The sequence below is a fragment of the Hemiscyllium ocellatum genome, chromosome 8 (genome assembly GCF_020745735.1).
Source record: "Hemiscyllium ocellatum isolate sHemOce1 chromosome 8, sHemOce1.pat.X.cur, whole genome shotgun sequence".
NCBI lineage: Eukaryota > Metazoa > Chordata > Chondrichthyes > Orectolobiformes > Hemiscylliidae > Hemiscyllium > Hemiscyllium ocellatum.
This window is the reverse complement of record NC_083408.1, coordinates 33277825-33298600: the sequence shown is the minus strand read 5'-3', so window position 1 is coordinate 33298600 and position 20776 is coordinate 33277825. Positions and strand designations below refer to the sequence as shown.

Genomic DNA, 20776 nt, shown 5'->3' with positions numbered 1-20776 from the left:
TGAGCTCATTGAAACATACAGGATTCTTAAGGGGCTTGAGAGGGTAATACTAAGAGGATGTTTCCTCTCATGGGAGAGTCTAGGATGAGGGGGCATAGTCTCAGAATTAAGGGGTGCCAATTTAAGACTGAGATGAGGAGAAATTTACAAGGCTGTCTATAAGGCACAAGTCAGGCATGTGATAGAATACTCCCCACTTGCCTGGATGAGTGCAGCCTCAACAATACTCAAGAAGCTTGACACTATCCAGGACAAAGCAGCATGCTTGATTAACACCACACCCACAAGCATTCACTCCCTCCTCCACCAACGCTCAATAGCATTAGTATATACTTTCTACAAGATGAACTCAGAAATTCACCAAAGATCCCGAGACAGCACCCTCCAAACCCACAGCCACTTCCATCTAGAAGGATAAGGGCAGCAGATACGTGGGAACACCATCAGCTTCAAGTTCCCCTCCAAGCCACTCATACTGACTTGGAAAGATATAGATTTGGAGGAGCCGGTGTTGGACTGTTGTGGACAAAGTTAAAAATCACACAACACAAGGTTATAGTCCAATAGGTTTATTTGGAAGCACTAACTTTCGAAGCACTGCTGCTTCATCAGGTGGGTGTGAAGCAAGACCACAAGACACAGAATATATTGCAAAAGATTACAGTGATACAATGATACATTGAACAAACCTAGATTGTTAACTCTTCCTTCTTTTAGAATGGATCTGCTGGTTTCAGTTCTTTAATATGTAAACCCCAATCACATTCAAGATAATTTAAGGTTTTATCACAAAAGGTGACATCTCAGCTCAGACAATGTATTAGAGGTGTGAGGTTAGAGTCTGTCTGTATCTCAATCTTGAGTCAGACTGGTTCTATTTCAAAAGTGGAATTTACAAATATTACATGGATTGACTGCCTGCACTGACTGCTTACAGATTCTGCATTTTTTAAGCAAAATAGAATGTATCTGCATATACAAATTCACCCTATAAACTTATGTGTGTGTGCATGTGCAGGCGAGAGAAACAGAGTGAGTGAGTGAGCGTGTGTTGGGACATAAGCCTGAGAGAGGGTGCGTGCGTGGGAGGTCTCTGTGTGAGTGAGACAGTATGTAAGAGTGTGTGTGTGAGAGAGAGTGTATACTGCAGTGGAGTCACTGTAGTGCGACATGAAGCAAAGGTCCAGGTTGAGGCTATGCTCATGGGTACCGAACTTGACTATCGGCCTCTGCTCGGCCACTTTGCCTGTCCTGAAGTCCACCTTGGCGGATGGTCATCGAAAGGTCCAAGGCCGAATGTCCCTGGAAATATATTGCCATTCACTTCATTGGGTCAAAATCCTGGAATTCTCTCCCTAATAGCATCATAGGTCAACCCACAGCAGGTGGACTGCAGCAGTTCAAGAAGGCAGCTCACCAGCAGGGCAGCACGGTGGCTCAGTAGTTAGCACTGCTGCCTCAGCACCAAGGACCTGGGTTCAATTTCAGCCTTGGGCGACTGTCTGTGTGGAGTTTGCACATTTTCCCCGTCTGCCTGGGTTTCTTCTGGGTGCTCTGGTTTCCTCCCACAGTCCAAAGATACGCAAATTAGGTGAATTGGTCACGGTTGCCCAATTGCCTAAATTGTCCATAGTTCAGGGATGTATAGGCTAGATGCATTAGTTAGAGGAAATGTAGAACAATAGGGCAGAGGAGTGGGTCTGGATGGGTTAGTCTTCAGAGGATCAGCTGTGGACTTGTTTCCGCTATGATGATTACCATCTTCACAAGATCAATAAATGCTGGCCAGTGATGCCCAGATCCCACAAAATGAATAAATAAAAAACTTCTTCTCTCAGAGTCTTTGGCACTCCTTACCACAGAGACCTTGCATAAATTTAAGGCTGAGGTAGATCGATTCTTGATAAATAGTGGATCAAGGGTTATGGGGAAAAGGCAAGAAAGTGGATGTGAGGAGTGTTGGATTAGTCATTAATTTGTTGTAGTTTGTACATACTAATGAAGCAAGCTTGAGGAGCCAAACAGCCTTATTCCTGTTCCTGTTACTGATGGGAAGTTGCTTTTCACAAATTGGCTGCTGCAATTCCTATATTACAACTGTAACTAGAATCCTTTAGGACTGAACTGGCTATAGTGTGCTTTAAGCCATCCAGAGATCTTGAAAGATACTACATAAATGTAAACATTTGCTTAGAACCTAATATACTTTAAAAAAAACCTCAGACTGAGAATTGATGGATTATTGCAGAATACAATCACTACAAAGTTACAAATTGACTGAAACAGGCCATTTGAGCCTGCTCCACAATTATTGATCTGTTTGTTTCAATTCCACATTCCCATCTACTTCTTTGAGTCCTTTGTCCAACTAAAAATCTATCTCCACCTTAAAAATATTCAAAGAACCCACCTCCACCACCTTCTGACATAGACCTCCAAAAATCATCTCTATTCTTAAGGGCAACCTCTTATTGTAAAACAGTGCCCCTGGTTTTGGACACACCTATAAGAGGAACGCTTCCATCTAATTTTGTCAAGACCATTTAGGATCTAATATGCTACAGTCAAGTCACCCTCCCTCTTCTAAACTCCAGTGAAAGCAAGCCCAAACCTGTCCAATCAATCCTCATTAAACAACTCCTTCATTCCAGATATTAATCTAGTAAGCCTCCCCTGAACCACCTCTAATGCATTTATATCATTCCTTAAATAAGAAGGGCAAAACTGCACTCAAAAGGCAGTCTGGAAAACTGAAGCATAATTTTCTTAATTTTCTATTCAATTCTTCTCGTAATAGAGGATAACGTCAGATTAGCCTTCTCATGTACATGCTATATTTCATACCACCATTTTGTGACTCATACAGTAGAGCACCTTGATCCCTCTGCTCCTTGGAAATCTGCAGTGAGTCTCCGTCTAGGCCAAGCAATGTGCTGAACCTGCACAATATAGGAGCTGATGGGCCCCACTGTAGCTCACAGAGACCACATCTGCTGCAATGGTTGGTTTTTTGAGGAACTCCAGCTCAGATTTGATGAGCTGGAGTCTGAACTTCAAACATCATGGAGAGGGAGTTATCTGGACACTGTGTTTCAAGCGGCAATCACATCCCTTAGATTAATTATCTTGAATTCGGTCAGTGGTCAGGTATAGGACTGTGTGACTATCAAGAAGGCAATAGAGAGATCCAGGAGGTAGTGCTGAAGGAGCCTCAGCTCGTGAGGTTGCAAAGCAGATTTGACATTCTTGTTTCCTGGGTGGACGAGTGTGGGGCTGTATGGAGATGTATTGATGGGCAAAATGTTAGCAAACTGAGTATAATGTGGGAAAATGCAAAGTTGTTCATTTTGGAAGGGAGAACAAAAGAACAGTATTATTTAAACAAAGAAAAGCTGCAGTAAACTGCAACACAAAGGAACTTGGAGGTACTTATGCACAAAACACAGAAAGCTAGCACACAGATACAGCAGGTAATCAGGAAGGCTAATGGAATGTTGGCCCTTAGTTCAAGAGGACTGGAGTATTAGAGTAGGGAAGTCTTAGTGCAACAGTGCAAGGTACTGGTGAGACCACATCTTCAGTACTATTTAAAGAAAGATATCATTTCATTAGAAACAGTTCAGAGAAGACTCACTAAGAAGATCCCCAGTATGGAGACATATGAACAGAGATTAAACAGGTTGGGACCCTCCTCACTGGAGTTTAGAATGTGAGGTGATCTCACCGAAACATACAGAATTCTTATGGGGCTTGACAGAGTAAATACGGAGAGAATGTTTCCCTCCACAGGAGAATCTAGGACCAGAGAGCATAGTCTCAGAATATAGGGATGCCAATTTCAGCTGCAAATGTGTTGCTGGTCAAAGCACCTCAGGAATAGAGAATTCGACGTTTCGAGCAGAAGCCCTTCATCAGGAATAAGAGAGAGAGAGCCAAGCAGGCTGAGATAAAAGGTAGGGAGGAGGGACTAGGGGGAGGGGCGATGGAGGTGGGATAGGTGGAAGGAGGTCAAGGTGAGGGTGAAAGGCCGGAGTGGGGTGGGGGCGGAGAGGTCAGGACCTTCCCCTGCAACCGCAGGAAATGTAAAACTTGCGCCCACACCTCCACACTCACTTCCCTCCAAGGCCCCAAGGGATCCTTCCATATCCGCCACAAGTTCACCTGTACCTCCACACACATCATCTATTGCATCCGCTGCACCCGATGTGGCCTCCTCTATATTGGTGAGACAGGCCGCTTACTTGCGGAACGCTTCAGAGAACACCTCCGGGCCGCCCGAACCAACCAACCCAATCACCCCGTGGCTCAACACTTTAACTCCCCCTCCCACTCCACCGAGGACATGCAGGTCCTTGGACTCCTCCACCGGCAGAACACAACTACACGACGGCTGGAGGAGGAGCGCCTCATCTTCCGCCTGGGAACCCTCCAACCACAAGGTATGAATTCAGATTTCTCCAGCTTCCTCATTTCCCCTCCCCCCACCTTGTCTCAGTCGGTTCCCTCAACTCAGCACCGCCCGCCTAACCTGCAATCCGCTTCCTGACCTCTCCGCCCCCACCCCACTCCGGCCTATCACCCTCACCTTGACCTCCTTCCACCTATCCCACCTCCATCGCCCCTCCCCCTAGTCCCTCCTCCCTACCTTTTATCTCAGCCTGCTTGGCTCTCTCTCTCTTATTCCTGATGAAGGGCTTATGCTCGAAACGTCGAATTCTCTATTCCTGAGATGCTGCCTAACCTGCTGTGCTTTGACCAGCAACACATTTGCAGCTGTGATCTCCAGCATCTGCAGACCTCATTTTTTACATGCCAATTTCAGACCAAAATGAGAAGGAATTTCTTCTCTCAAGGGTTGAGTTTCTTTAGAACTCTTTGACACAGAGCGCTATGCAGGCAGGGTCTTTATGTATATTTCAGGTTGCGATAGATTCCTGAGCAGCAAGGGAATCGAGGTTATGGGGAAAAGGTAGGTACGTGAGCATGAGGAGTGTCAGATCAGCCACGATCCTATTGAATGGCAGAGTTGGCCTCTTATGGTTAAGTATTAATCTGTTTTTTGATCATTTCTATCAAAATGCAAAACTGAATAATATGGTGTGTGTAATATACACAGTAAGTCTAACAAGTTGGGTAACAAATGTTTCAGAGCTGAAAATGTGTTGCTGGAAAAGCACAACAGGTCAGGCAGCATCCAAGGAGCAGGAGAATTGACGTTTCGGGCATGAGCCCTTCTTCAGGAAGCCCTTTTTCGGCTCATGCCCAAAACGTAGATTCTCCTGCGCCTTGGATGCTGGAAAAGCGCAGCAGGTCAGGCAGCATCCAAGGCGCAGGAGAATCTACGTTTTGGGCATGAGCCGAAAAAGGGCTTCCTGAAGAAGGGCTCATGCCCGAAACGTCAATTCTCCTGCTCCTTGGATGCTGCCTGACCTGTTGTGCTTTTCCAGCAACACATTTTTCAGCTCTGATTTCCAGCATCTGCAGTCCTCACTTTCTCCTCACAAATGGTTCAACATGGTTATCTCAAACTGAGATGGCCACACACAAAAAAAGAAAAACTTAATACTCCCAGCTGAACCAAAGATGACACCTGTTTTGGTATATTGAGTTGACATAATCTCACAATTACATACTTCTGCCCAAAACAGGCCAATTGCATCCCCAATAGATCATGGACATCAATGGTTGTGGTGCTGCATATTAATCTAGGACCCTCAAGAATGGAAACATTTACTGCATTTGTAATCCTAGTTGATATCCAAGGTTCCAAGGAAAGGATTGCAATGAACTCTGATGCTCTGCACCATCAAATGGGCTGCTTGCACTGACTAAACTCTCACCAGATTAACTGTCAGTTGGGTATGTTGCAGAAGGAGAGGGTGAAGGGAAACTGCAAGGATACCGGTTAAAGATTAACATCTGGACATGAACTGCCCCTATTCAGAGGACCAAGAAAAAGACTAACTGGGATGCTGGAAACCTAACACAAAATCAGAAATCCTGCAAACGCTCAGCAGTCTGGCAGCATCTCACAGATAGAGTCAGAGATGTACAGCACGGAAACAGACCCTTCAGTCTAACCTGCCCATGCCAACCAGATATCCCAACCCAATCTAGTCCCACCTGCCAGCACCCGACCCATATCCCTCCAAATCCTTCCTATTAATATTCCCATCCCAATGTCTCTTAAATGTTGCAATTGTACCAGCCTCCACCACGTCCTCTTGCAGCTCATTCCATACATGTACCACCCTCTGCGTGAAACAATTACCCCTTAGCTCTCTTTTATATCTTTCCCCCTCTCACCCTAAACCTATGCCCTCTCGTTCTGAACTCCCCGACCCCAGGGAAAAGACTTTTCTATTTATCCTATCCATGCCCCTGATAATTTTATAAACCTCTATAAGGTCACCCTTCAACCTCCGAAACTCCAGGGAAAACTGCCCCAGCCTGTTCAGCCTCTCCCTATAGCACAAATCCTCCAATCCTGGAAACATTCTTGTAAATCTTTTCAGGTTTCACAACATCTTTCTGATAGGAAGGAGACCAGAATTGTACATAATGTTCCAACAGTGGCTGAACCAATGTCCAGTACAGCCACAACATGACCTCCCAACCCCTGTACTCAATGCTCTCACCAAGAAAGGAAAGCATACCAAAAGCCTTCCTCACTATCCTATCTATCTGCAACTCCACTTTCAGGGAGATATGAACCTGTACTTCAAGGTCTCTTGGTTCAACAACACTCCCCAGGACCTGACCATGAAGTGTATAAGTCCTGCTAAGATTTGCTTTTCCAAAATGCAGCACCTCGCATTTATCTGAATTAAACTCCATCTGCCACTTCTCAGCCCATTGGCCCATCTGATCAAGACACCGTTGTAATGTGAGGTAACCTTCTTCGCTGTCCACTACACTTCCAATTTTGGAGTCATCTGCAAACTTACTAACTATACCTCTTATGCTCACATCCAAGTCATTTATATAAATGATGAAAAGCAGAGGGCCCAGCCCTTATCCTTGTGGCACTGCAATTAGATTAGATTACTTACAGTGTGGAAACAGGCCCTTCGGCCCAACAAGTCCACACCGACCCACCGAAGCGCAACCCACCCATACCCCTACATTTACCCCTTACCTAACACTACGGGCAATTTAGCATGGCCAATTCACCTGACCCGTACATCCTTGGACTGTGGGAGGAAACCGGAGCACCCGGAGGAAACCCACGCAGACACGGGGAGAATGTGCAAACTCCACACAGTCAGTCGCCTGAATCGGGAATTGAACCCGGGTCTCAGGCGCTGTGAGGCAGCAGTGCTAACCACTGTGCCACCCACTAATGGTCACAGGCCTCCAGTCTGAAAAACAACCCTCCACCACCACCCTGTCTTCTACCTTTGAGCCAGTTCTGTATCCAAATGGATAGTTCTCCCTGTATTCTATGAAGTATAACCTTGCTAACCAGTCTCCCATGGGGAACCTTGTCGAACACCTTACTGAAGTCCATATAGATCACATCTGCCGCTTTGTCCTCATCAATCCTGTTTGTTACTACTTCAAAAACCTCAATCAAGTTTGTGAGACATGATTTCCCACGCACAAAGCCATGTTGACTATCATCTGTGGAGAGAAAGCAGAGTTAACGTTTCGGGTCCAGAACTGAAAAAGGGTTACTGGAATCAAAACATTAACCCTGCTTTCTCTTCACAGACTCTGCCAGACCTGAGTTTCTCCAGTAATTTCTGCTTTTCTGTCTGAGAATTTACTGCACATGTCAATATTAGCCTTCTGCCTGCGTTAGTTTTTATTCATTGTAGATCAGGGAAAGCCCAGGTTCCTGTTTACCATGGTTTCTATGTGATGTCATTTTTTTGTAAACCCGAGACTAATAGCTTGCAGCTTTGTTCTTCAAAATTTCAGCAATGCATTCATGCCGTAGATGGACAGTTCTTTATTACCTGGTAATATGGATTGGAGTCTTTCCAATCTTTATTTTTTCATTCCAGAGAAGATTCTCTCTAAATAATTACTGACCATGCTTAATGCTTTAAATGAGCTGTAATGATCTAAGCACAGCAAAGAATGCAGATGGGGCAGCCAGAATGTTAAGAAGAAGGCAGGAGTTAGTGAGGACTTGACAATAGATGTCAAGCTGGTAAAGCACAGCAGGTCAGACAGCATCTGAGGTCCAGGAAAGTCAACATTTCAGGCCAAACCCTTTTTTATCAGGACTGAAATGTCTGCTCTTTAACTCTCTGTAACACTTGAGGTCCAATTGAAATGGAACCGGGGCGGGGGCGGGGGTGTGGGGGGGGGGTGGTAAATGCTTTCTGTAAAGTTTCAGTTACGACGTGCAACTCACCTTTTCAATATGCAGCACCTTTACATTATTTATACAGCAATGCAAGTTAAAGTCACCATAGGACTGGTCTCTCTCTCATCTGGTGTTGAGTTTTAACCTGAGGATCACCACGTCTTGGGCAAGGGACAGCCGTCTTGGTAACCTCAGCTGATGTGGAATCAAACCCGATCTGTTGGTGTCACTCTGCATCACTATGAAGCCAACTGAATCCATGCTTATATGACAGTGCACAAAGAGGGAAAGCTGAACATTTAAAGGTGCTAGTCTCCACTTGAAACCTTACACTCTGCCAGTCTGCCTAGGTGAACATAAATTACTTTGTGGCATTATTCCTTCCTAATATTTTGGACAATGTTTATACACCAATCAAGATCACTGAATCAGATTATCAGGTCATTACCACTGTCTGTGGAAGCTTGCTATACCAGGATTGGCTGTCAAGTTTATCATATTACATCAGTAACTGACTAGAAGAAATCACATCAAAATCGAAGCTTCAAATGAATTTCATCAGCTGTTGAAATGATCTGAAGTTGTAAATGTGCTGTTGAACAGTTCATCAACTTTACCAACACCTTCCATCCCGACCTTAAGTTCACCTGGACTGTCTCAGACTCCTCCCTCCCCTTCCTAGACCTTTCCATCTCTATCTCGGGCGACCGACTCAACACAGACATCTACTATAAACCGACTGACTCCCACAGCTACCTGGACTACACCTCCTCCCACCCTGCCCCCTGCAAAAACTCCATCCCATATTCCCAATTCCTTCGTCTCCGCCGCATCTGCTCCCAGGAGGACCAGTTCCAACACCGCACAGCCCAGATGGCCTCCTTCTTCAAGGACCGCAGATTCCCCCCAGACGTGATCGACGATGCCCTCCACCGCATCTCCTCCACTTCCCGCTCCTCCGCCCTTGAGCCCCGCTCCTCCAACCGCCACCAAGACAGAACCCCACTGGTTCTCACCTACCACCCCACCAACCTCCGCATACAACGTATCATCCGCCGTCATTTCCGCCACCTCCAAACGGACCCCACCACCAAGGATATATTTCCCTCCCCTCCCCTATTAGCGTTCCGCAAGGACCACTCCCTTCGTGACTCCCTCGTCAGATCCACACCCCCCCACCAACCCAACCTCCACCCCCGGCACTTTCCCCTGCAACCGCAGGAAATGTAAAACTTGCGCCCACACCTCCACACTCACTTCCCTCCAAGGCCCCAAGGGATCCTTCCATATCTGCCACAAGTTCACCTGTACCTCCACACACATCATCTATTGCATCCGCTGCACCCGATGTGGCCTCCTCTATATTGAGGAGACAGGCCGCTTACTTGCGGAACGCTTCAGAGAACACCTCTAGGCCGCCCGGACCAACCAACCCAACCACCCCGTGGCTCAACACTTTAACTCTCCCTCCCACTCCACCGAGGACATGCAGGTCCTTGGACTCCTCCACCGGCAGAACATAACAACACGACGGCTGGAGGAGGAGCGCCTCATCTTCCGCCTGGGAACCCTCCAACCACAAGGTATGAATTCAGATTTCTCCAGTTTCCTCATTTCCCCTCCCCCCACCTTGTCTCAGTCGGTTCCCTCAACTCAGCACCGCCCTCCTAACCTGCAATCTCCTTCCTGACCTCTCCGCCCCCACCCCACTCCGGCCTATCACCCTCACCTTGACCTCCTTCCACCTATCCCACCTCCATCGCCCCTCCCCCAAGTCCCTCCTCCCTACCTTTTATCTTAGCCTGCTTGGCTACTCTCTCTCATTCCTGATGAAGGGCTTATGCTCGAAACGTCGAATTCCCTATTCCTGAGATGCTGCCTGGCCTGCTGTGCTTTGACCAGCAACACATTTTCAGCTGTGATCTCCAGCATCTGCAGACCTCATTTTTTACCTGCATAAATGAAAGGTTTGTTTTGGTTTTTCCTTTGTATAAACACTACGTGACTGTACACATTGAGTCATACATTCTAGTTAGGATGGAATGTTCAACAAATCTCCTGTAACTTTGAGAAAGAGGAACCTGCAATCCAAGTAGCCTCATCTCAACAACACTTGCCCATCATCACATTTCAACTTCCATCACACTTTACAGCAGCGTGCATCAGTCAAATAGTGCAATCCAGTGCAGACCACAGCTATTTCCACACTGTTCGTTACTGACATCTCATCATCGGCAATAAATAGGAAATATTCCATTTTCAGAACTTCAGGAGGTTCAAAGATTCAACGCCTTGACTACATTCTAATGCAGCAAGAGATTTATCCATGGAATCAATTCCTGCACTGATTGCTAGCAGAAAAATGGTGACTATTGTGGTTTTCACCAAATCCAGTGCTTAAATTTTGAAATGAGCACACAATGAGTGGTCATATGCAGGAGGGAACCAAAGTCAATGAAGGGAGTAGGTGCTTTATACGCTCAAAATATAAAAGGATGGAACTGCCTAACAGGACAATAAGCCAGGAAATTTCTCATATATTATGGTCAAGGAGCTAAGATGCTGACAAAAAGTTTGACAGGATTTCAATTGGGAACTATTCACTTAGTGATCGGAGCAATGTTTGCCAGGTGGATCTCACAGAATATGAGGGGCTGTTAACCTGGTGCAATAGGGGAGTCCTAGCTGACAGACATAAACAGGAGATTAACATGTCGGGCACGTCTCCGCACATACACAGAGCAGTAGGACAGGCTGGGTGCTGGCTTGTCCTTGTCGAGTTGCGGGTTGGTTATTGAGGGAGTCGTCAATTTGCACCAAGTTCACCACAGCTATGTGTTCCAAAGTCTGCCCTGACAGGCTGCACCTGTCAAGTAACCCCAGCAGGGGTTACTCGTCAAGCGCTATGCAAAAGCAGTGCAGCTGCAGCCACCAAGATGTCTTTCACACTCACAAATCCCACTGAGGTGTTTTATAATGAAGCTAACGTGAACAAGTTGACTGGAAGCTTTGGTATTCTCCTTGCCCACGTAATCACATTGCAAGTACTAAAACCTGTGGTTCTAACAGTGTATGATGAAGAAGGTGTACAAACAAAATATTGTGTGTGCCATAATTCTGTCACAGTGAATGCTCCTGGCTGACAAAGCAATGGCTCTGGATGAATTTGACTTAACAGCTGCATAGGCTAATCTGGGCAAAGCCAATGCTGAACTATCAGCAGCATCCAGTGAGATAGAAAGGGCAGAGGCCTTGCTTAGGATAGAAATTAAAGAAGCAATCATAAAAGTGCAGGAGTAACTTGACTATTGGGACAATCTGTTTCATGAAGCTGACTGTTTGATTTTTATTTTGGAAGCAACTACACTCTGTACAGTTAAATTGCCCGAAGTATATAACAACCAAAAGAAAATATATAAACAGGAGTGTCAGGGATTCTGCTCACTCTAGGAACCAGCTCTGTGTTAACTGGGTCAGTATCTTGTAGTATATATATGTAGATAAAAGGTGACTCAGCAATGGGATACCAGCCTTCGTGGAGTTATTTCAGTGATGTTTAGGCAGTGGTGTATTATAATCATACACGCATAAATGCTGAAATGATCTCAGATTCGGCAATTAGCAAGACCAGAATAATGCTCAGCTGTAGAGATCACTAACCACAAATCCCCACACTGTGGTCTACCAAATCATTTATCAGGTGAAACCCAATTAAGTTCCCATTAATACTAAGCTAAGCAGAGGGGTGGCTCTTTGTAGCTTCCTTAGCCAGGATGTGATGAGTGAATGAAGCAAGAATGTTCAAGATTAACTGTTAGTCAACCTCCTTCCCTTCATGATTCACAATGGCATTCTTTGAGAAAGCACTTGATAGAGAAGTATACAGAACAGACTTCATTCAGGTACAACACATGATCAATCTAACTATACACAGAGAGTGGCTTTCGGTTTCTGATTTTATCCTTCAAACCTTCAAGATAACTGTTAAAAACTAGGCCCCATCATGTTCCTTATTTTTTCCAAAGCTAAGACATGCCTTCAGATATACCTGTTCCAGAATCCTTTAAAATCCATCTGTGAACAGACGTAATTGTTTACTTCAAACATACTTTTCTCAAATAAAAGTCTTCCAAATTTAATTGCTCAAGTCCAATGTAGTTTTTTAGATTCTTTTAGATTACTTACAGTGTGGAAACAGGCCCTTCGGCCCAACAAGTCCACACCGACCCGCCGAAGCGCAACCCACCCATACCCATACATTTACCCCCTACCTAACACTACGGGCAATTTAGCATGGCCAATTCACCTGAACCGCACATCTTTGTGACTGTGTAGATGTATTAACCATCAAACCTTCCGTACAGTATTAATGGAGCCTGCCACCCACGTTCATTACTAATGTTATGCCTTAATCACTCAGTCATTACTATCACTTATTTCCCTGCACAACCACTTTTCACATATAATGCTCAAACACTAAAAGCCTTAGACAAGCAATGATTTTTCTCAAGGTCATCCTATCTTGGAAAGCTCAGAACTCCAAAGTACAAAGAAGTTTGATTATTAACCCTCAATTATCCAAGGATGTACAACATACAACTCTCCTGTCTGTCCAGTACAGAGGTGGATGGGAACTGGACAGGACCTTAGCCAAAGGTTTCAAATCAAGATTGATTTCTGTACACCTCCAAAATAGTGCAATCTCTTTTCTCTTCTCTGTCCCGTACTCTGTGGATTTTTATTTTCAGAAGCCTCAATCTTCTCCTCACACAATGGACTTTCCCAGAGGCAATGGGAGGTGCTGTCATCCATGAAAGGTTCAAGCATTAAAGCAGCACTATCCACTATTGGTTCTTCATGCATTCTGGTACCAGGAGCCTGCAGACACTGGCCACTTGATAGGACTTACATCATCTATACAAATTAGAGAAACCCCAATTCAGCCTCTTCTGATCACAGGGATTCATTCATACTGGAATGTTCAACTGTGAAATTTCTCACCTCACAACTGCTCACAAGTTGTGACTGCTGCTCCCCCATTTGAGTTTGTCCGAACATTTAACAATAACCTCGGTGTTCATTGTCCTACATTGGCTGCTGGATAACACCATAATTTTAAAATTCTTATCCTAGCTTTTCAATCCAACCATGCCACACTCCTCTGTGCCCCTTGTTTGCTCCCTCCCCATTCCTGCTCTCAACTGTCTCCCCTCACCCCCTCCACCCCCAATCTGATGCCCATTATTCTATCCTATATCTGATGGCGTGAAATGTCCTTCATCATCTTCTCAAATCATCCTTCTCGCAGTCTTTGACACAGCGGATGACATCAGTCAATTTAAATTCCAATTCCTCCCTCCACCCTGACTCTGGTAGGTGGGACTGCACTCGCCTGACTCGATTCTTATATCATTGCAATCAAAGAACCGTTTCTAATGACTTCTCTTCCTGTTCCTGCTCAGCACCGACATCCTCCCCAACTGAAAATACAGCATCATTTTCCACATGTATGCTGGTGACACCAAAATCTATTTCATCACCATCTCCCTTCATTCATTCTCTGACTCTGACTGAGCACACTACTTCTGACTTCTTCTAGTAGGATAAGCAGCAACTGCCTCTAGTTAAATGGGGAAGACCAAAGCCTCTGTCTTTAGTCCCTCATACAAACTACATTCCAGAGCTAGCAATCCTATAATTCTTCCTAGTAATTAGAGCGAACAGACTGATCTTCACCTTGGTGTCATTTTTAATTCCAAGGAAAACTCCTGACCAGATTCCCATGCTAAGATCATCTACTTCCACTTGTATAATATTGTCCTGTCTCAGCCCAGTGGTGAAACCCTCATCCCTGGTTTTGTTACCTCTAGATTTAATTAATCCAAAAGATTCATGATCACCATCTTCCACTCCCCATAAACCCACAACCATCCAAAACTCTGCTGCCTGTTCACTGCCTGAATGCTAACCCCCACTCTGTGCTTTAGTGTCCTGCACAGACTCCTTCCCTGACAACACTTCCTGAACGTTAACATTTCGACCATTGTTTACAAATGCCTCCACGGCTTTGCCCCTCCCAATCTCTGTAACCTCCTCCAGCCCAACAAACAGCTGAGATATCCACACTCCTCCCAATTTTAGCATTAATAAATGTTACTATTTTAAATAAATGTGCCCTTTGTTGCCTTGCCCCCAATTTCGGAAACTTCCTTTTGAAACTCAGAAAAGTTACATGTCAGAAAGGTCTTGTTTATTTTGTGGCTGAACAAACCAGCCACCCATCTTAATCTCATTTCCCAGCCTCTGGTCTGTGGCATTCTAAGTTAAAGTGCTTCACACGCAGAGCCAGGATCCTTATAAATGAGTTGAAGGTTCCCACCAACTAAACCCCTCTGCCTCTCCCTTTTAAGATGCCCTGTGGAATCTAGTTCTTTGACAAATTTTCAGCCACCTGCCCCAACTGTATCATAATGTGGTTCATTATCAAATTTTGTCTGATGATACATGTGTTATGCAGCTAGGGATATTTACTATAATAAGGTTGCTGCTGGCATTGCCCTTTTCCACTCATTGGAACCTATTGTAGCAATCTACCCTGAGAAAGACCAGCACAGGTCAATTTGGAATCTTGCTGGGTGTTCTGGGTCAGTCCCACTCTGGGAATACAGATGTTCGCTGAAACTTCAAGAACCAGAGAATTATAATGTAGAATTCAAGAACCCTATAACTGAGCTCACTGCTAAGTAAAGTCTACATTCAAGAAAAGCCTCCCAAAACAAAAAGTAATTTGAGCACAGGTCACATTACAAAATCAGGCACAGGACTGCAGGCTTGCTGGCTGGATGCCCAAGTGTCAGGATCTTCTGCAGCATTGTTATTAACTACTTGATACCCTCAGCAATATCATTCATTCTAATTGATTTTAGCAAGACTGGCCCAATCAATACCCATCAGTGTCTCAACCTCACAGTTCCAACTCTGGGGACAAACTGGCTTGACATGGTTATAACACTATAGCTAATGTTTAAAATATTAGTCTGAACCCCAAAATACTGGCAGGTGATGAGCAAACACTGACATAGAGAAACCTGAAACTACAGCAACCTTACTGCTTGAATCAGACACTGCTGGGAATGGAAACTCTGCTATGTCTTAACCAAACATTAGTGGCAGAATTTCAACAGGAATTACCAATACTCATGGCAAAATCTTGCCTTTACAGAACATCTTTAACATGATAACAATGTCTCTAGACATTGTGCAGAAGCAACATCAGACAAAATATGGCAGAGTCACACAAGGAGATATTAGAAGTGAACGAATCCTTGTTCATAGGTGGAACAGCTTGAAGGAGAAAAGAGGTGTTTACATGAAGAAAGCTTTAATGAGGAAATTCCAGACATTATGTCCAAGGCAGCTGAATCATAATGACAGAGCAAAACAAAAGGGAATGCATTCGAGCCCAGATGGATGCAGGGATGCAGAGGGCCGTAAGACTCAGAGATTAGAGAGCAAAATGAAAACAAGTGAATGAGGAGCAGAGTTTTAAAAACAAGACAATGTTTGAGTGGAAGTATGTCACAAGGCTCAGTATGATGGGCAAACATGACTCCATGCAACCTCAGACAGAGTTTTCAATGGGGAGGAAAAACACTTGAAAGGGATTACATAGTAAAATATAAAATGCTGCACAATGAGTAACGATGGATTAAATTTGAGGCTTGGACCATTTCATGGCTATCAGTTCCCATAAGTAGTGAAAATACTCTTTACAGCTTTTTCTGGACATACTGTATTTTGTCAGAATTTTGAGCGCACTCCAGACATGTACTTTCCTTTTTTATGAGCTGAAAGCTCCCACAATTACTTGTACCAATTGCAGGTCATTCGAGTTGGGATATTAGCTGCGAGGTATCTCAGAAGTTAAGAGGTCTCATCTGTGATTCCTTCTACATGTAAAACACATATCTTTTATAGTCTTGCTTATCAATACAACAGTAGCACTGGTGCCCTAGGTTGTGTTCAAACCTGAGCCATCACATCTCTCTTAGTAGCATGAGTTAAATATACACAGAGATATCAAGTTGAGTTTATGCACTTGGCTGCAACTTTGACATAAATGAAATAAAACTTTCAAGATTATGAAGGGCATTTTAGAGAGCTGGCTCAAGTGAAAGAAACAAGTTGAAAATTAGGAATACAGCATGTTGTCAAAAGGAACTATTTTAAAATACATAAAACGGGTAAAAGCTATCAGGTAAAGTCACTGGAATACATGGAGAAGGACCATTAGCCACCCTGCCTGAATGAATGCAGCTCCAACAGCATCCAGGAAAAAACAGTCCATTTATCCATCCCAATTACCACCTTCAGTATTCATTCCCTTCCCACAAGCACAAAGGAGTGTCTATGTGTATCACTGACAAACTGCACTGCAGCAACTCATCAAGGCTCCTGCAACTGCACCTCCCAAACCAGTGACTGCTAACATCTAGAAGGACATGGGCAGCAGATACATAGGAACGTCACCAACTACAAGCTCCGCTCCAAGCCACTCACCCTCCTGAATTGGAATTGTATCAACCTGTCTTCGTTTATCGCAATGTCAAAACCCTCAAACTCACTCCTAGACAGCATTGTGTGCATAGTTGCCCAACAGAGTGCAGCAATTCAATGCTGCAGGTCACCCCCATCCTCCTAAAGGCAATTAGCCATGGGCGTCAATGCTAGCCCAGCCAGTGCTGCTCAGAACGTGTGAATGTATAAACTGGCAAAAAAATTATTTAACTGAGAACAAATAGTCAAATGTGAAAACTGGGACATGGCCATTTCAGAAGAGATGTAATTGAGCAGCAGATTGCAAAATCCTACTCCACAAAAATAAACTTACTGCATTGTTTCTTATTCTTCATATTATTTTACACAGAGCTGGTTCCTGACTGTGCAGTTGGAAGGGTGTTTCCAACTATCCTAAGACTGTGATTTGACCACCGGGGTGTCTGTTGATATAATGCTATCAGCTGAGTTCAGTTTCTGTGGCAAATATGTTGTGTCTAATTTTAACTCTGTGAAAGTGAATGAGTTTCAAGTGAGTTCAAATTTTGTCCTGGAATTCAGTAACATTACAGTACCTTTCCATCCAATTGCATTACTCATAAATCACTCCAATTCTCAGATATGTGACGTATCATCCCAAACTCCCCATCATCTAAAACATCCACCTTTAGATGCTGCATTCTGAGGGACAATGTCAAGCTCAGGGTTAGGTGGGTTTTTACCTGTAGGCTTCTGATCCATTGGTTCTTCCTTGGCTGGGTTGGTCTTAGATTCTCGAGCTAAACGAGAATGTATCTGATCCTCTTTGTGGGGCTTCTCTGTTTCACATGATTCCATTTTATCTTTGGTGTCTTCACAGCAACTCACTGCAGATTTCCTTGATTTGAGAAAAGCAACCAAACTTGGATCTAGTTAAACAGGAAGTGGAAAGACAAAATGAAGTTAAACACATGCCTGCAGGAGGAAGGACAAGTCACTTGTTTGCTTTTGTAATGAAACAAATGATAGTGTTTTCTGGTGTTTTTATCATAACATAATGTCAGTAAGTGGGAGCTGTAGCAGTCACAGTCGGAAACTGCCAAGCATCTTCACGAATGAACTGTGTCAAGGTTAAAAACTGAAATAGCTCAGTGCACAGCTCAATGAACTAACTACAGATGGCCATGTCCAATACACAATAAACAACAATTAGTACCCAAACATCAACGAGCAATGTTGCAATGAGCAAATAACATCATGTAATGTCCAATGAATAAATAGTGTTCAAACACAATTGCCACTAATAAACTGCATCAAAATGTAATAGAGTCATAAAGATGTACAACATGAAAACAGACCCTTCGGTCCAACCCGTCCATGCCAACCAGATATCCCAACCCAATCTCGTCCCACCTGCCAGCACACAGCCCATATCCCTCCAAACCCTTCCTATTCATATACCCATCCAAATGCCTCTTAAATGTTACAATTATACCAGCCTCCATCACATCCTCTGGCAGCTCATTCCATACACGTACCACTCTCTGCATAAAAGAAGTTGCCCCTTAGGTCTCTTTTATATCTTTCCCCTCTCACCCTAAACCTATGCCCTCTAGTTCTGGACTCCCCGACCCCAGGGAAAAGACTTTGTCTATTTATCCTATCCATGGCCCTCTTAATTTTGTAAACCTCTATAAAGTCACCCCTCAGCCTCCAATGCTCCAGGGAAAACAGCTTCAGCCTGGTCAGCCTCTCCCTGTAGCACAGATCCTCCAACCCTGGCAACATCCTTGTAAATCTTTTCTGAACCCTTTCAAGTTTCACAACATCTTTCCAATAGGAAGGAGACCAGAATTGCATGCAATATTCCAACAGTGACCTAACCAATGTCCTGTCCAGCTGCAACATGACCTCCCAACTCCTGTACTCAATACTCTGACCAATAAAGGAAAGCATACCAAATGCCTACTTCACTATACTATCTACCTGTGACTCCACTTTCAAGGAGCTATGAACCTGCACTTCAAGGTCTCTTTGTTCAGCAACACTCCCTAGGACCTTACCATTAAGTGTATGAGTCCTGCTAAGATTTGCTTTCCCAAAATGCAGCAACTCGCATTTATCTGAATTAAACTCCATCTGCCACCTCTCAGCCCATTGGCCCATCTGGTCCAGATCCTGTTGTAATCTGAGGTAACCCTCTTCACTGTCCACTACACCTCCAATTTTGGTGTCATCTGCAAACTTACTAACTGTACCTCTTATGCTCGCATCCAAATCATTTATGTAAAACTCAATGACTAACAACATACATTGGTGCGATTTGTTCACTGATGGCTCATCACAAAATCTAATGTCCAATGAAGCTGAAACATATGATAATCAATTAATAAATCTCAACAAGTTATAAACAAATGAAAAATTGTTCTTGTGTCATTACATATTAAAAACTATCATTGCCACATGTAATTCCAGTCCAATAAACAAGTAACAACATCAGTGTCGCCAGTGTTATACATACAGCTCTCTGAAAGGATTAACCAGCAATAAGGGAACACTGCAGCCTTCTGAACCCAATAGTGAGTTCAACAGTTTCACAGCTTGAGCATCTTCTCCCATTTTCCTACCCAACCCAACAGTTACAAACCCATCATAGAGTCATAGAGCTGTACAGCATAGAAACAGACCCTTCAGTCCAACCCGTCCATGCCGACCAGATATGCTAACCTAACCTACTCCCATTTGCCAGCACTCGGCCCATATCCCTCTAAACCCTTCCTATTCATATACCCATCGAGATGCCTTTTAAGTGTTGTAATTGCAACAGCCTCTACCACTTTCTCTGGCAACTTATTCCAAACACATACCATGCTCTGTGTGAAAAAGTTGCCCCTTAGGTCCCTTTTAAATCTTTCCCCTCTCACACTAAATCTATGCCTTCTAGTTCTGGACTCTCATACCCCAGGGAAAAGACATTGTCTATTTATCCTATTCATGCCCTTTATGACTTTATAAACCTCTATAAGGTCACCTCCCAGCCTCTGACACTCCAGGGAAAACAGCCTCAGCCTATTCAACTTCTTCCTACAGGTCAAACCCTCCAACCCCAGAAACATCCTTGTCAATCTGTTCTGAACCCTTTCAAGTTTCACAACATGCTTTCAATATGAAGAAGACCAGAATTGCACACAATATTTTAGAAGTCCTAACCAATGTCCTGTACAGCTGCAACATGACCTCCCAACTTCTATACTCAATGCCCTAACCAATAAAGGAGAGCATACTAAAAGTCTTCTTCACTATCCTACCTACCTGCAACTCTACTTTCAAGGAACTATGAATCTGCACTCCAAGCTCCCTTTGTTCAGCAACACTCCCCAGGACTTATACACTTAAAAGTAAGTCCTGTTTTGATTTGTTTTGCCAAAATGCAGCACCTCGCATTTATCTAAATTAAACTCCATCTGCCACTCCTCAGCCATTGGCCCACCTGATCAAGACACCTTGTACTCTGAGGTAACCTTTTTCACTGTCCACGACACCTCCAATTTTGGTGTCATCTGCAAACTTACTAATTACACTTCTTATGTTCACATCCAAATCATTTATGTAGATGATGAAAAACAGTAGCAGCTATTCATTCATCTGTCTGCACAACTCTCTCTCTCTCTGGCGTCCATCTCACCTCTACTACCTCCAACCCCATCTTCAGGAATATATAGCAATGTTTTTCTAGCCAGAGAAAGGTCACTGGATCAAAACTAACTCTGCTTTCTCTCCACAGATGCTGCCATACCTGCCAATTTTCTCCAGCAATTTCTGTTTTCGTTTATTTTGAAGAGACCCGTTCAGAGATGTTATTATACACCTCTGAAGCAGTGGGACTATGTGTGCTCTTCTTTATTTTGTACATCTCAATCACAT

The 20776-nt window shown here is 44.0% G+C and overlaps 1 protein-coding gene across 1 annotated transcript in view; it reads right to left on the bottom strand.

Annotated features, from left to right (window-relative positions):
* The window catches only part of rpap1 (RNA polymerase II associated protein 1), a 110096-nt gene that overhangs the window by 71570 nt on the left and 17750 nt on the right, over positions 1 to 20776 (bottom strand). The window contains exon 7 of the mRNA XM_060828322.1: positions 17596 to 17781. Within this exon, the coding sequence (XP_060684305.1) occupies positions 17596 to 17781 (186 nt within the window). The remainder of the gene's footprint in view (positions 1 to 17595; positions 17782 to 20776) is intronic.